At 42.3% G+C, this 14,469-nt stretch overlaps 1 protein-coding gene across 18 annotated transcripts in view; it reads right to left on the minus strand.

Moving 5' to 3' along the window:
- The window catches only part of LOC111975753 (muscleblind-like protein 2a), a 34,650-nt gene extending 24,664 nt beyond the window's left edge, over window positions 1–9,986 (minus strand). For 5 of the 18 annotated variants that reach the window (XM_024004436.3, XM_024004395.3, XM_024004421.3 and 2 more), the window contains exons 1-2: window positions 9,712–9,979; window positions 4,880–5,672 (exon numbers count right to left, since the gene is read on the minus strand). In XM_024004436.3, coding sequence (XP_023860204.1) covers window positions 4,880–5,053 — 174 coding nt within the window. In that variant the 5' untranslated portion in view covers window positions 5,054–5,672; window positions 9,712–9,979. Of the gene's footprint in view, window positions 1–4,879; window positions 5,673–9,711 lie in introns of all 18 variants that reach the window. The other 13 variants (XM_024004489.3, XM_024004474.3, XM_024004483.3 and 10 more) reach the window with 8 other exon arrangements.
- Window positions 9,987–14,469: the final 4,483 nt, after the last annotated feature.

Consider the following 14,469-nt stretch of genomic DNA (forward strand, 5'->3'; position numbering starts at 1 on the left):
CGGTTGGGGAACGCTCATGTAGGTTGAATTCCAACTGTTGTCTGTACTGTGGAGGGGCAGGATATTACATAGCTACCTGCCCTGTTAGGAAGCATTTGTGTCTGGTGGGTACAAGTGGGTACAAGTGAGTCAGACTGGGAGTTCCCTAATTCCCATCACCCGCACACCTTTCTTTGTGCTTGTGCTGTGGGGAGACCAATCTAAGTCTCTGAGTGCTTATTGACTCTGGGGCGGATTAAAGTTTTATGGATACTACTATTGCTTCTGAGCTAGGTATTTCCATTCAACCTCTCTCGGTTCCCATGGATGCCAGTGCACTGGACGGCAGCTCAAAAGGTGGAGTCACTCATTGTACTGTGCCCATTCAAATACGGATTTCCAGTATCCACAGTGAGACCATACAGTTCCTCCTCATTGCATCTCCCCATGTTCCTGTTGTCTTGGGGTTTTCCTGGCTTCAAAAACATAACCCTGTTATTGACTGGACCACAAGCTCCATCATAGGTTGGAGCCCATTTTGCCATTCCCACTGTCTTCAAGCAGCACAGCCTTTCCCCAGACGTCTTCCTCAGGGCGTCAGCAAGGCTTTGGATGTTTCTGTCATTCCCACTGAGTACCAGTGGGATCTTCACCCAGGCACCACACCACCTCGGGGTCGACTATATTATCTGTCCGGGCCGGAGACCAAGGCTATGGAGGAGTACGTAGAGGAGTCTGGCTACTGGGGCCGTCTGTCCGTCTGCATCTCCTGCCAGCGCATGGGTTTTTCTTTGTGGAGAAGAAGGACAAGACCCTGTGTCCGTGCATTGACTACCGGGGACTGAATGACATTACTGTCAAAAATAGTTACCCCCTACCACTCCTCTCCTCGGCTTTTGAACCTTTTGAACCTTCGGAATGCCTACCACCTGGTTCAGATACACAAAGGGGATGAGTGGAGGACAGCCTTCAACACAGCCAGCTGAGTATCAGGTCATGCCGTTTGGACTCACCAACGCCCCTGCTGTCTTTCAGGCTTTGGTAAACGATGTGCTCCGGGACATGCTCAACCATTTTGTGTTCGTCTACCTTGACGACATCCTGTTTTTTTCCCGGTCTGCCCAAGAACATGTTCTTCACGTCAGGCAGGTCCTTCAGCGCCTCCTGGAGAACCAACTCTTCGTGAAACCTGAGAAGTGTGAGTTCCACCGCTCTACAATCGCTTTTCTGGGATATGTCATTGCTGAGGGTAATGTCCAGATGGATCCTGGAAAGGTGAAAGCAGTGGTGGATTGGCCTCAACCTACGTCCAGGGTGCAGTTGCAACGTTTCCTAGGATTTGCAAACTTCTACCGCCGTTTCATTCTGGGTTACAGCACCCTGACGGCGCCCCTCTCGGCACTCACTTYTCCCAAAGTACCGTTCAGATGCTGTCAACAAAGCCTTTGTGGACCTGAATCATCGGTTCACAACAGCACCCATGCTCATCCATCCGGACACGTCGCGTCAATTTGTGGTTGAGGTGGATGTTGGAGTGGGGGCCATCCTGTCCCAGCGATCTGCCCAGGACCAAAAGCTTCATCCCTGTGCCTTCCTGTCTCATCGTCTCAATTCTGCAGAGAGGAACTACGATGTAGGCAACCGAGAACTCCTGGCGGTCAAGATGGCATTCGAAGAGTGGAGGCACTGGCTGGAAGGAGCAGAACAGCCACTCTTGGTCTGGACCGACCATAAAAATGTGGAATATCTCTGTACAGCCAAGCGCCTTAACTCCAGGCAGGCCCGGTGGGCTCTGTTGTTTACCAGATTCAACTTCACCATTTCCTACCGCCCAGGGTCCAAAAATGTGAAGCCTGACGCTCTCTCTCACCTATACAGTTCCTCTGCCACACCCTCGGTCACCGAAACCATTCTCCCTACCTCATGCCTAGCAACCACTGTGGATTGGGGTATTGAGACCCTGGTTCGCAAGGCACAACGCTCCCAGCCTGGACCTGAAAGGTCCAATACCCCAATCCACATCATCTGCCTCCTGTGTCTGCATCTGGGTCTCGCCTTGTGTCATGATAAAGACGTGACAATTATTTTTTTTGCTAACGTATGATGGGGATCCCTGGATCGCCAGTTTGCCTGGGAGGGGGTCCCTGGGCAAGAAAAGGTTGAAAACCCCTGCAGTAGATAATGAACGCATGGCCTAGATTTCATGTTTCCAGAAAGTGCCATAGCTAGGCTTTGGCATATGGTGATTACACATGTACAGCCTAGTAGGCTAAACATGTAGGCTAACCTAGGTAAGGCCCAACGAATTAAGTATCCATCCAACTGAATTTGATGTTTCCTACTCACTGCCTTTGCATCAAGTGGTGATAATGTAGTGCTGAGCTGAGCTCCTAATCAGCTGAGCTCCTAATCATATGTGATAGCCCACATAACGTCTCACCCTACTTCTCTGTAAGCTAGGAAGCTATCTAGCTTAGCTCCAGGCATCAGCAGCACTGTTCTCTTCACTGCTCTCTCTGTCTTCAGAGGTTTCCTCTGACCCAGCTTCAGCACAGTCTCCTGGGACCAGCCCACAGGAAACAGCTCCTCTCAGCCATATCATGACTGACAGCCAAGCCCCAGCCAGTCAGCCAACACAGCAGTGTTGGGTTAGGCCGAGAGCAGTGGGAGAGACAGGGCCTGACGCCCATCCCTATTTCTGGGGAGGAAATCGGCAGGTCAGTAAGGCAAAGGACAGCTTCTCATGCAGACGATTCGGATAAGATGGGGGAAATCTGTAGACAACACAAGTTTCTGTCTGCCTTTCCTTGTCAATTTGCAGCCAGTCATGAGAAAGCAGTTACTGTCATGCATTTGTTGCTGCTGGGGAAAGTGGAATCACATGCACAAAATGAGGTTAGGCATGTTAGGGCAGGAGGGTGAATCAGAACAGACCTGTGACATGCATAAGAGATGCTGCCTCACCAGTTGTTCAGACTTAAGCCTAAGCTCCAGTCAGTGTTTTATTGAAATGGTTCACCTCCAAAAGTACTTTAGCTAGGGGTTGATAAGGGGTACTTATGAAAACAACAGAACAAATCCACAAGCTGAACAAACACTGTTTTTGTCATATGATATTACAGCAAAACTGTAAAAGTGGGCCAACATGGCTAGCCTATCATTCAGTTTACTAAAGAGCACATCCATATGTTTTAGGGAAAATGTGGGCTAAATCACAGCGGAAACCACTGTCAAAGTTGAGCCAATAGGAATGTCAGTTACAGACAACACTCGAGGAACTCTTCTTAGACAAGAGGCTATTCAGCAGAATGAATCGTGACATAATCACATGACTGAGGCATTTGTATATTTTCTAACCAGTCTCTTCCCATCCCCCTTCCATCAGCTAACAACAGAGCCTCTCTCATTCTCTCTCCTGCGTGCTCTGAACAGTCCATATACAAATCATAGGCCTACATGTTTTAGGCTGAGATGTATCACTTAATATCATCACAGATAATGGTTGATGCAAGCACATGAAAATCCTGATTATGAATCAATATTTCACTTGAACTGCAGCAGGAAATCAATTCACCTTAGAAATGAACAAGTTAGCATGCATTACAGTATCCCCTTTCAGGACAGAGGCTGGACAGACACAGTTGCTATAGTGATGTGCAGAACAGAAGTGATGACATTGAGCCTAGTGTCATTAAAATCAGTTGAAGTGCAGTCTAAAAAACCCTATAGTCTAAAAAACCTTCATTACAAGAGCAACTGTGACATAACAATTGAGACAATATTGGGTGAAATGAAGCGTGTGTGGGTGGGTTGAGCCACAGAGGATTTTAATCCTGTTTGCCGAGGGCATTAATGTAGCCTAGCCCACCACAATATTTCAGAATAAACAACTGAAAAGTTAAGCAAATCATTTATTTTTGGAGCAAGAGTATTACACTCAATATACTGCCCCCAGTTGTAAAGCCTCTTCCACATTCACCTCAAACTAAAATCCATTGCAAGTCTCTGTTCTGAAGGAACCTATGAGTCTTGAGCAGCCTTCCCCCCAGGTTCTAATCACCAGCCTCGTGGTGTGATGGCTCCAGTCTCAGAGGGCCCAGTAAGTAGGCTAAGACATTAGATGCATGGTTGGTAGATACAAGCCTTGGAGGACAAGCAGCTCAATGAATGCACTGTTCTGGAAGGAGCTTGGGCAACAGTGTGTGACTCTTTCTAAGATTAATGACTGGGAAACTAGTGAGGCCCTAAATGTCCTGCCATCCATAGCAATAACAAAAAGTAACTTGCAACACTATCGCCGTCTCCATTAACGGCTTGAGGTGAAAAGTCAATGGGCAAAATCAAAAGCAACCCATTTTCACCCTCCCAATAAAGGACCCATACCTATAGAGGCACTTTGGAAAAATAGGTTCTTTGTATCAATTCCTGTTGATGGTTGTCGGAGCACCAGCCTTGACCGATAGGGACCAGGCCCTTTGGCCAGCAGAGATAAGGAGATGATTGAACATAAGAATAATCCATGGGGGGAGGGGCAGTGAGAGCTTCTCTGTGGATTAACCCAGGCCCAGCAACAGACAGCCAGGGCCACTGAGGTGAGAGGGAGAATGCATCAGCAGTAATCCCACTGGAAGCCAGCACTAGGCTATAGTTTATATACACCCCATGGGCGATGTCAATTTTGGATTAGAATAAACAGAATAAACAGTACCTGGCACTGGGATGTCTAGTGGGATGAGAGAAACAGCAAACTGCAGAGCTTTTCTGTCTCTATTTCCTTACAATAAACAATTTAGTATCTCTTTATCTGTGTTGGCTCCTAGRTCGGCCTAACACAGTTCTCCCAGCACATAAAGCAAAGAATCATGAATCTAACAGAAGAATGGTGCATGACATTGCTTACCTTTAGCGAGTCAAAGCAGGCAATAACTCTTCCGTTTTCAACCTGGCAGCTCTTTGGTGGGTGTGCAAATTTGCATTCCTCATCACTCCGTGAGCAAGTTCCTCTCTGAAACTGCCGACAAACTTCCAACGTCAGCCATTTTGTGTCTCTTATCGAAGATATATTCAGAGCCATATTAAGAGGTTCCAATTGAACGCTGCAAGTTCAATATATCGGTTGACTCTAACTCAAAAATGGCCTCACGTAAAAAAGTTCACAACTTTTGGCTCTGTTTGATTTGTGTTTTAAAAGTTCTCAAATCATATGTAGCAACTAGACAGGCCCTCGCAGCATAAGCCGGGAGGAAGGCTAATCGATTAACGATCAATCACTCATCAATCAGTTTGCACCTATGGCAGACCTCTGAAAAGGTTGAGGGGCTTGCTCTGTGACACCCCCAAGTGTCTCTCCTCCTCCACTGACAAGAACACTYTCAATATAGTATTTCGAGGCAATGGAGCTCTTTGATAGAATATTAACGAAGATGTGCTTGGTATTGACTTTGCCAACTTCTAATTTGTCAGCTCTTTGTGCTTTGACAGTTCTCCTCTCCACAATAATGCTTTCCTCTTGGATTTCTTAGCCACTGGAGTCGTTCAGAATTGAATTGGAGGCTACTGAAGATTTGCAGCTGAGGTATCCTCTGTCACAGCTCAGACCTGGCCTTAAAGGGAGCGTTGGCTTTCCATGCACATATGGACCAGAGCWGGTTCAAGTTGGAGATGTTGTCTGAAAGGCACTTTCTGTTGGTGATCTGGAAGATAGGAAAGAGTTAGGTTAGCCTAGTTCTTTTATAAATAATGTATGTTAGTGCTCTTGTTATTACTATACTATTAGCCTACTTTCATTTTATGCTGCTCGAGTTGCTATGGGCTCTTTTCACAAACTGAGGCATGGCAACAGCATAGCTTGGGTTAAAAATATCATGATGAATTGTGTCAAGCAATCAAATGTGTTTTAAAAAATGATGTAGGTTACTCTATGATAGAACCATACAGTATGAGTAAACCACCTCCCTTACATCCCATCTAATGGACATACACCTCCATCTATATGAACAAAATAATTGTGAAAATCATAAAAAATAATCAACCACTCAAGGCAGGATCTAATTTCCTTTTCTCCCAAAGGACTTTCGACTTCTATGGAAAGATACGTAATGAATAGGCTAATATCAATTGAGACCTTTTGCAATTAGCCTAGTCCTAACTCATGTTCAGATCTGGTAAAAGGCTAGCCCATTTGGGGAAAGTGAATACAAAAAGGCGTATGAAATGTAATTTGTCCTCCTGAAATAATACCTCTCAACTCTACATATCAATTGCACAATACCATTAATAACATCATTACAGTCTACATCAGTTAGGCTACAATAAGAGCTAAATAAACAGGATGAGTAGATGGAGGCATGCAAATTTGCAAACRCCAAAATTACATAAGGGCTATTCTTAAAAGGCTTACTATGTCGGACAATATAATATGATTCTTATTGGCAGCCTGGCTAAATGTGCGTCTAGGATAACGCTGATGAGGCATGATAGATTATAGGACACAGGTAGGAGGTGCCTATAACACTCCTGTGACCTCTCCAGATTAGTCCAGTTCCCCCCTCAAACTGCTAAACTGCCATTTGAGGTGGTGGGGTATTGTTCCCGTGGGATATTGTTGACATTGTTGGCCTACGCCATAGTCCTGTGCTAAAATCCTACGAGCTAGGCTATTGTAAATGTCAGCCTGTGACGTGGGCCTGTGTCTTAATCGACAGCCACCAGCACAGCAGCCTTCCTCTAATCAGAGTGATATATTTGACTGATTAATGCTTCTGACCTTGAATCGGTATTCAGCCTTCGGTTTATGAAATTTTAATTCCGTGCACTCTATGTTCGGCACTGTATTTATCTCCGGACAGCCTTTCTATTCAGACAGACAAGTCCAATAAGACCACATTATAAATATGCTTGGCGGGAGCCAGAGCTGCTGGGGGTACAATAGGAGAAGGACCCCAAACAGTGTGAAGGCCTTGGGGACTGAGTCTAATAATAACATGCAGCGATATCAATTTTGTTGACATCCTGGATGGAAGGACAGAATTCAATTTTAGCCTCAATGTCAGCATGATGCAATGTGGCATTCAACAATTGAATGGGGGACAGAGAGGTAAAACCTACAGAGAGGTAAATCCTACAGAGAGGTAAATCCTACAGTACAGGGCATGTCTGCCATTCATTTTTACAATATCCTACACCCACATTTCTGACTCTATTTTGTAAGCATAGGCTACTGAATGCATTGTATTACGCTACATCATAAACAAAGGGTTGAAGATAAATTCAATTGATACCTAGGCTACCTACAATTCCAGTTAATGACTAAAGTGTAGCAACAATATCGTTCAAATTCTAGCTGATGGCCTTGGGGGGGAAAGTAGGACATCACGTCACAGAAAAAAACTACAATTTAATTCAACATCCTATTCTCCAAGGTCAGAAATGTATGTAATTGGGGTAATTGTGATGTCTAGTACTTTGTGAAGCAACTTTAAATAACTTGTAATTAATAAATTAGAAGGTAAACTTGCACATCTCTCATGAGAGGTATTATTCTATTGTAAACAGTTTTCTACAATCTTCTGTATTTTCTGTAAAAATTTCGTAAAAGTGAGCATGGTTTTGTTGTTATTGGCAAAACATATCAGGGCAACAGAAATATAGAAATGCAACACTATCACTCAATAGTTTGCCCTTTAGCTGAGTGTGGGAGGCTCTGCACTGCAACACTTGTGAATTCAGTAACAAGGTTGTCAATGTGAGAGAGAGAGAGAGAGAGAGAGAGAGAGAGAGAGAGAGAGAGAGAGAGAGAGAGATTTTGATTCTTGTTTATACTTATTCCCTATAAATCAGTTGGATGCCCTAAAGGCAGCTGTAAAATGCAAATTAAGGGAGAGCCTTAAATAATCCCATGGACCAGAGAATGATACTTGGGTGAAAAAATAGCCTACATTTCCTACAGACTGATCTCATCATGAAAATATTGTTTCCAATTTGACATGTGAGAGGTCTTGGCAAATGTATCATTACTTTTGTTAAGGGAGTTAAATTATTAGCTGCGTATACAAATGAAAATAGGTCTAGGTCAATCTATAGATGCGGTAAAGAGGTCAATGGAACTCGACCAAAACAGTGGAAATGCCATGGAAACACATGGGARAAAGATGCCGTGGGGGGAAAGATCCCGAATCTCAATACCCCCCTGCAAAATTAGCCTACATTGAGGCTATTGTTTATATATGTTATATTATACTGTGATTAAATTACGATTCAATGTTCCAAACATATTGCTCTCCATATCTCTTCTGCAGAGGGACAAGAGAGCCTTGAGAGAACAAGTTTTGATCAGTCATGGAATTAAATGTGCTGAAAACAAATTGGCTATATATTTAAAAAGATGAAGGACAAGCTATGAAGGAAAAATACTGGAGTACAACCAACTAGCATAAAAATAATATTGCGATATTGTCAAAACGATWCAATATATCGTCCCCMAAAAAATCCTGATATGTAACTGTATGGCTTTTTTCCTGTATCTCTACCTCGTTATCGCATCTATGGATTCATGGCCTAGTTTGGTCAGTGTTAACCCTGACATTCTGTTTTGTTCGTTTGGGATGAACAACCAGCTCTAGGGCCTAACAGTTACAGAGGTTACTATTGTAAACCATCCAGCTTTCAGCCATGGGCAATGCAAGCAGCAATTTATTGAATCAGCAAGCATATGCACTTCATATTCTAATAGTCTTCAACTACCAACTGAACTGGCACRACCTTAATTATCTTCATGTTAGTTACTAAGGCTCAATTCGCACTGCTGTATGAGAAAATCTGCAGTACTTATCTACAGCAGTCTACCCACCAATGAGACCAAACAAATGTGAGAGGAAAATAGATCCTTCCTATCAGTGTGTGCTGTAATTTCGTTGGATTCAGGGATAAAAAAACATGTAGCCTATAACTTCCAAAACAGTTGGAAATAGCACAGGCTGGAACTACTGGTTTTGAGTCAAAATAAAAAKAAGTGGTTATTCAAGCAGGGCTGTAAAGTACGGAATTGAATGTTGCAACGTTAATATGGAACCTACAACATAAAAATATCATAGTCTAGCTTCAAAACTGTGTCAATAGGATAGTACAGAAGAAAACTGTCCCCGGGCCCAAACTCAAACTTTGAATTGGAAAGGAGGATTAGGAAGACCTTTCCATTTTTCTATTTGTGACAGACCCTCTCAAGTTACTTTCCTTGGTGTTTTTTTCTGTGTTAGATCTGATGAAGAGTTAACACCTGGTGCATCAGAGAATAAATCATGGTTATGAGATGTTGGCCCCCAGTCCTCCAGAGCCATGTACATAAAGAAAACACTCTTATGAACCTTGTGCAAACACACACACTTTGGAAGTCATTCAGACACACGACAGACAGACTGGGTAAGTGGTGAAACGCCACAGGAAATTGCAGAGCAGGCGTAAAGGGAGCACCTTGTTCTTTGCTGGCAGTATGGGAGAAGTAAACTCCCAACATTAACCAGCTAAATGTACATATTAAAGAGGAACAGCCAACCAAAAGCAAATAGAAGAAGCAGTAACTGCAAGAGGAGCATGATCAGTGAAGCAGATTCTAACCACCTCTACGAGTGAAGTCCCCTATCTCTCCCTCTCACCGCATGGTATGCAGCATAATGCAGCAAATTCCTTTATGAACTAGTCAGGAAACAGAGCAGCCAAGGGAAAAAAGCCTCTTACCTCATGCAGTGCTGGAGCTCCTCAGTCTCTCTAACATCCACCACAGAGTCTGTGTCGGTAGTCCGACTTCTTCTAATTACTTTCTGTCTAAAGATAATCACCATGTGTATAGTTTTCATTCCCTTCTCAGTGCTGTGTGCTCAGGCCCATGCCTAGACAGGGTTTTTCTTTCCACGACAGTGGAGGAAAAGACTGTCTGCTTAACTCTCTAGCTGAAACATTTCCAGCCACCCCCTTCCTGCCTGCTCGTCCGCCTCCAGGAAGACCCTCCCAGCCCTCTCTGGCCAATAGCAGATCAGGCACGGATTTGCTGTGTACTGGCTGCAAAGCTCAGACAGACTGACAGCCAGGCTAGCTGCAGTTACTCTAATGCAAACCTGTATGCTCTGCTATTTCAGATGATCTTGACCCAAGTCTTAACATAATTCCTCCTTTGGTTTGGAATTATTATTGTTCACTGTTATAAACAAATTAATATAATAATTTACAGATAAACAAAATAGTGGATGTGTAATAACATGTCCAACATAAGAGCCTGCTTTCTCCACTATGCTTTCTCAAGAGGACAAAAATAGTTATAATGTTTGCACTGAAAATTGCATGAAGATGAGCAAACAATTTGACATTACACATTATGAAAACAAGCTAGCAATCTTTCTCTCTATTTAACCTGTTTCTTTAAAAATTAGGTATCACAATGAAGGTCGTCCCCCCCTCTTTGAATCTGAATTAAAAAAGCAAGTGACATCAAAGTAACTTGTAATGTGATCTGAGCTTATAGCTATCTATCTACACTGTACCAACAATAAACAAGTAACTTGGCTGAAGTCTTGGGAGCTAACGTTACAGTAGCCAGCCATCAGTAGATAGTAAGCAAAAAGGCTACCGCTGGCTATATAACGTTAGCAAAGTCCGTGCACGAGCCACCGTCACAGCTAGCTAGCTAGCTACTGCAGCTGGAACTTTGATAGCTAGCTAGCACACGCTAACATGAAAACAAAGATTTTATATTATATGTACAAGATAATCGAGTGACCGCTCTAACAATGAAAATACGTCCTCAAAGATGGAATGCAGGCGGGAGGCGATGTCAGATATGACCATTCTAGCCAATGAGGGCAGATACGCGTGTGAACAACAGGCACAACTCCAAAATAAAGTCGTTTTTTTAACTTGACGAAATACCACGTGCGTCCACTTTTATATCGCTGCATTCGTAACAACCTAACCATTACGAAACTTCCATTCKATCAAATAAAACCCACGTAGCAAATTAGCACTTATTTTTCTGTTGTTGACCAAATTCGACACTCTCATTGACCACCGTACCTAAATGTCTCACTTCATGGTCTTGTTTTCGTGGATACATTTTGGGCGGAGTAAACCCTCGCTTCGCCTCTTCCTCTCTGATGACAAACACAATATGCTAGTTTCTGACTGCATGCACTCCCATTTAGTCTTAGGGATAACACTTTATTATTAGGTACTTTTCCTAACCTGCAATACATGACACATCATGTTTGGGTACATAGCGAGCTAGCTAGGACTGACAAGCTGAAGCTAGCATTTATACCTGCTTACCTCATCATCAGGACGACTCGTTCCCCGGCGCAAGCCACCAGTCACGCAGCCAGGGTAGAAAGCACCATGGAACAGAGAAAAACAAAATGTGGAGAGGACAGGTGCTGTTCAACCTTCAACGGTCGACTTAAGTATTGTCGTATTACCTAGCTATAGATGAGCTATAGCCACTTTCAGAAGAAAATAACTGGGTGTTTGATTTATCTTCGTTACTTTGTAGCTAGCACGGATTTGACACAACAAGCAACAAGCATTTGACAGCTCGCTCTACGACTGCCAGTTTGATTTATTTGAAGGGGTAACGTAATGCCACTGTATGCCAATGTGCGTACGAAAATTGGAACATCTAGAAGATTCGTTGGAATATAAATATACGTTGAAGGTTAAAAGATAAGGCACGTTATTATTTGTTTTTCAAATAACCCATTTTTGGTTTAAAAAAAACGTATTAGTGAAATGGAAATCTACAGATCTCCCCACAGCAGCTTGGTACGTTCCAAGCGAATGTCAGGAGGCTCCAGAAGGGCAAGGGTTTGCTTGTTACCAAGGGAACAGCAATGGAACCGTGAGGAAAATTACCGGGATTTTTTGTTTATAACAGGGTTTTATTACAAGGATTTCTCCCAAAAAATCAAGCCAGCGTTCTTCTTCGTTTTCTGGGATGTAAAACGCCTCCTTTCTTGTTATTCATCTGTTAGTCATAGTATTCATCACTAGAGATTGAACATAAAAAAATAGACCTAGTACTATGGGATGTTTCAAAAGCATCAAAACGGATTTATTGCGTGAAATTCGTAGGTGAATAAATCAGAATAGAGAAATCCATGCSACAAGAAGATAGGACTTTTGACCTTTCAATAATATTTTCACACTGATTAAATCTGAATGTACATGTTGTAGTTGAAATCTTAACCTTTTCTTCACAAGGATGCTCTTTTTTCCCTCATAGTCTGCCTGGGCCATAGGGGAATAAAGAGCAAGTCAGGCGTCCTCCTGACCCTGCATAACACTCAAGGTCATCGCAGAATAGATCTACAGCAGGCCATAGAAAACCAGAGCCAAACCATGTGGATAAGATAAAGGCTGCACCTTGTTGATTGATGGGATGTTGTGTCGATGCCTCTATAGGTTTATCAAATCAAATACAACAGGTGTAGACCTTACAGTGAAATGCTTACTTACAACAATACAGTTCTAAGAAAATACCCCAAAAAATACAAATACACCTGAAGGTGGATTATCCACATCTAGCCTACTGAAACGGATCATAATTATTCATATAAATTATTTACAAACAGACACACACATTATGTGACATTATCATTCATTTTCATTAATGCCATCATTTATTAGTACATCATAACTCTCACAAGATTATAATTGACAGATTAGAAAAAGACAAATAGCTAGGCCTATGCCGAAATAGGTTTCAGAGAGGATGTGTAATAGATTATCAGTCAGGCAAATTGAGTAATGAAATTATCTGGTAGATTGGCTATAGGAAAGGGTTCAGTATGCATTGTAAACTTGTTAACCTTGGAGAAGTGGTCATTGAAATCTATCAACCCTGTACTTTACCTGTGACATGCATGCGTAGCCACTGTGTGGCCATTCTGTTACACATGCATGCAGGACACACACCAGCAGCTGGACATAATGTATCAATCCTATCATTGTTCTTGAGGATATCACACACTAATGAGGTATCGAATTAGCCAACCTATGAATTTATGGAAATCTACAAGGCAGAACACCACATACGTGTGACATTTCTCAAATGATAATATATCTGAGGAATATTGTGAGGATTTAGTGGGACTCTGGCTTGTTAGGACATTTACACACAGCTGGTCCATTTCTAGTCAGTAAGTCACAGGACGTCCTTGTCATTATTTAATCTCTTGTGACAGACCGCCTATATTCCGTCACATAACCATGGACCATCTCTTTTCCCTGTCATTTATTGAGTGCCAGATATGGGATTATAGAGGTATTTATGGAGACAAACACATTCCTTCCACTAAATTGTGGAATATTGTTGTAGGCATCAGAAAAAAAGATGACCAGACTGGAATGCCAGACTGGTGGTGGGGGGAAGCCTGCTGACCAGGCTCTACTACCTTGGCCATTTCACAACATGGCACCCTCCATGCCAACCATGTGGCTGGCAAGCAGAGGTGGGCCATACATCAGCGCAATGAACTATCAAATGATACAGCCATGTACATTCTAATCTACTGTAAAGTGGTTTACTCACAATGAATTTGGAAATCTGACTGAAGTGCTTCCAGCGTCTATTACCGTATAGTTGATAGGGAAGCATAGTCTAATGCAGAGAGTTCTAGTTTTGGATGAGGCACAGTGCTAATGTGGTTCTTTCTCTGCTAATTGGTCTGGGAGGAGACTTGGAATTACCAAGGGGACTGATCAAACATCTATACAGTGTTTCAGTGATAATTAAAACGTTTATTGATGGTTTATTAATTAACTTGATCAACAGCACCATTTGGTCACAGCCAACATCAAAAGACAATATATTTATTTTTGTGTGATGGTTTGTATCTTTATTTGCTATATAAAGTAGCAGGCTAAATTATTTATGAAACCTCTATGAAATGACGTTCCATTCATGCCATCCTTCTACCTTTATTAAACTCTAGATTCAGATGTCACATTCATTTGATACAGTTGTGAGATTAAATATTGACTCACAGGAGAGGTTCAATCTTTGATCTTGTCACATTGACTATCCCCTTCAAAAAGAATGAAGCAGAGACATCAGAGCTGTATGTGAAAAGGTCACAACCTTGCTCCCTTCTAGACTGGAGAAATGTCACAGTCAAACAGACTGAGATATGGAAGCATGAGAGTGGAAACAGCCACCCTTGGGTTATTCTTTGGACTTGTTGAGGCATCAAACGGAATAATCCTTCCTTAGTGTGCTATGTTGGCATTTTCAAGCTAATTTATAAGATAAAACATTGTGAAAAATCAACCAATTTTTTGCCATTAAATGTTCAAACAATAAAAACAAATTATACCGTCTTTTTGAATGACTGATAATTGAGGTAATGTCTTATTCTATCATCAAACCAAATCAAATTGTATTGATCAMATACACATTTTTAGCAGATGTTATTGCAGATGTAGCGAAATGCTTGTCACATTCCTAGTTTG

Source organism: Salvelinus sp. IW2-2015, linkage group LG2 (assembly GCF_002910315.2).
Source record: "Salvelinus sp. IW2-2015 linkage group LG2, ASM291031v2, whole genome shotgun sequence".
Lineage (NCBI taxonomy): Eukaryota > Metazoa > Chordata > Actinopteri > Salmoniformes > Salmonidae > Salvelinus > Salvelinus sp. IW2-2015.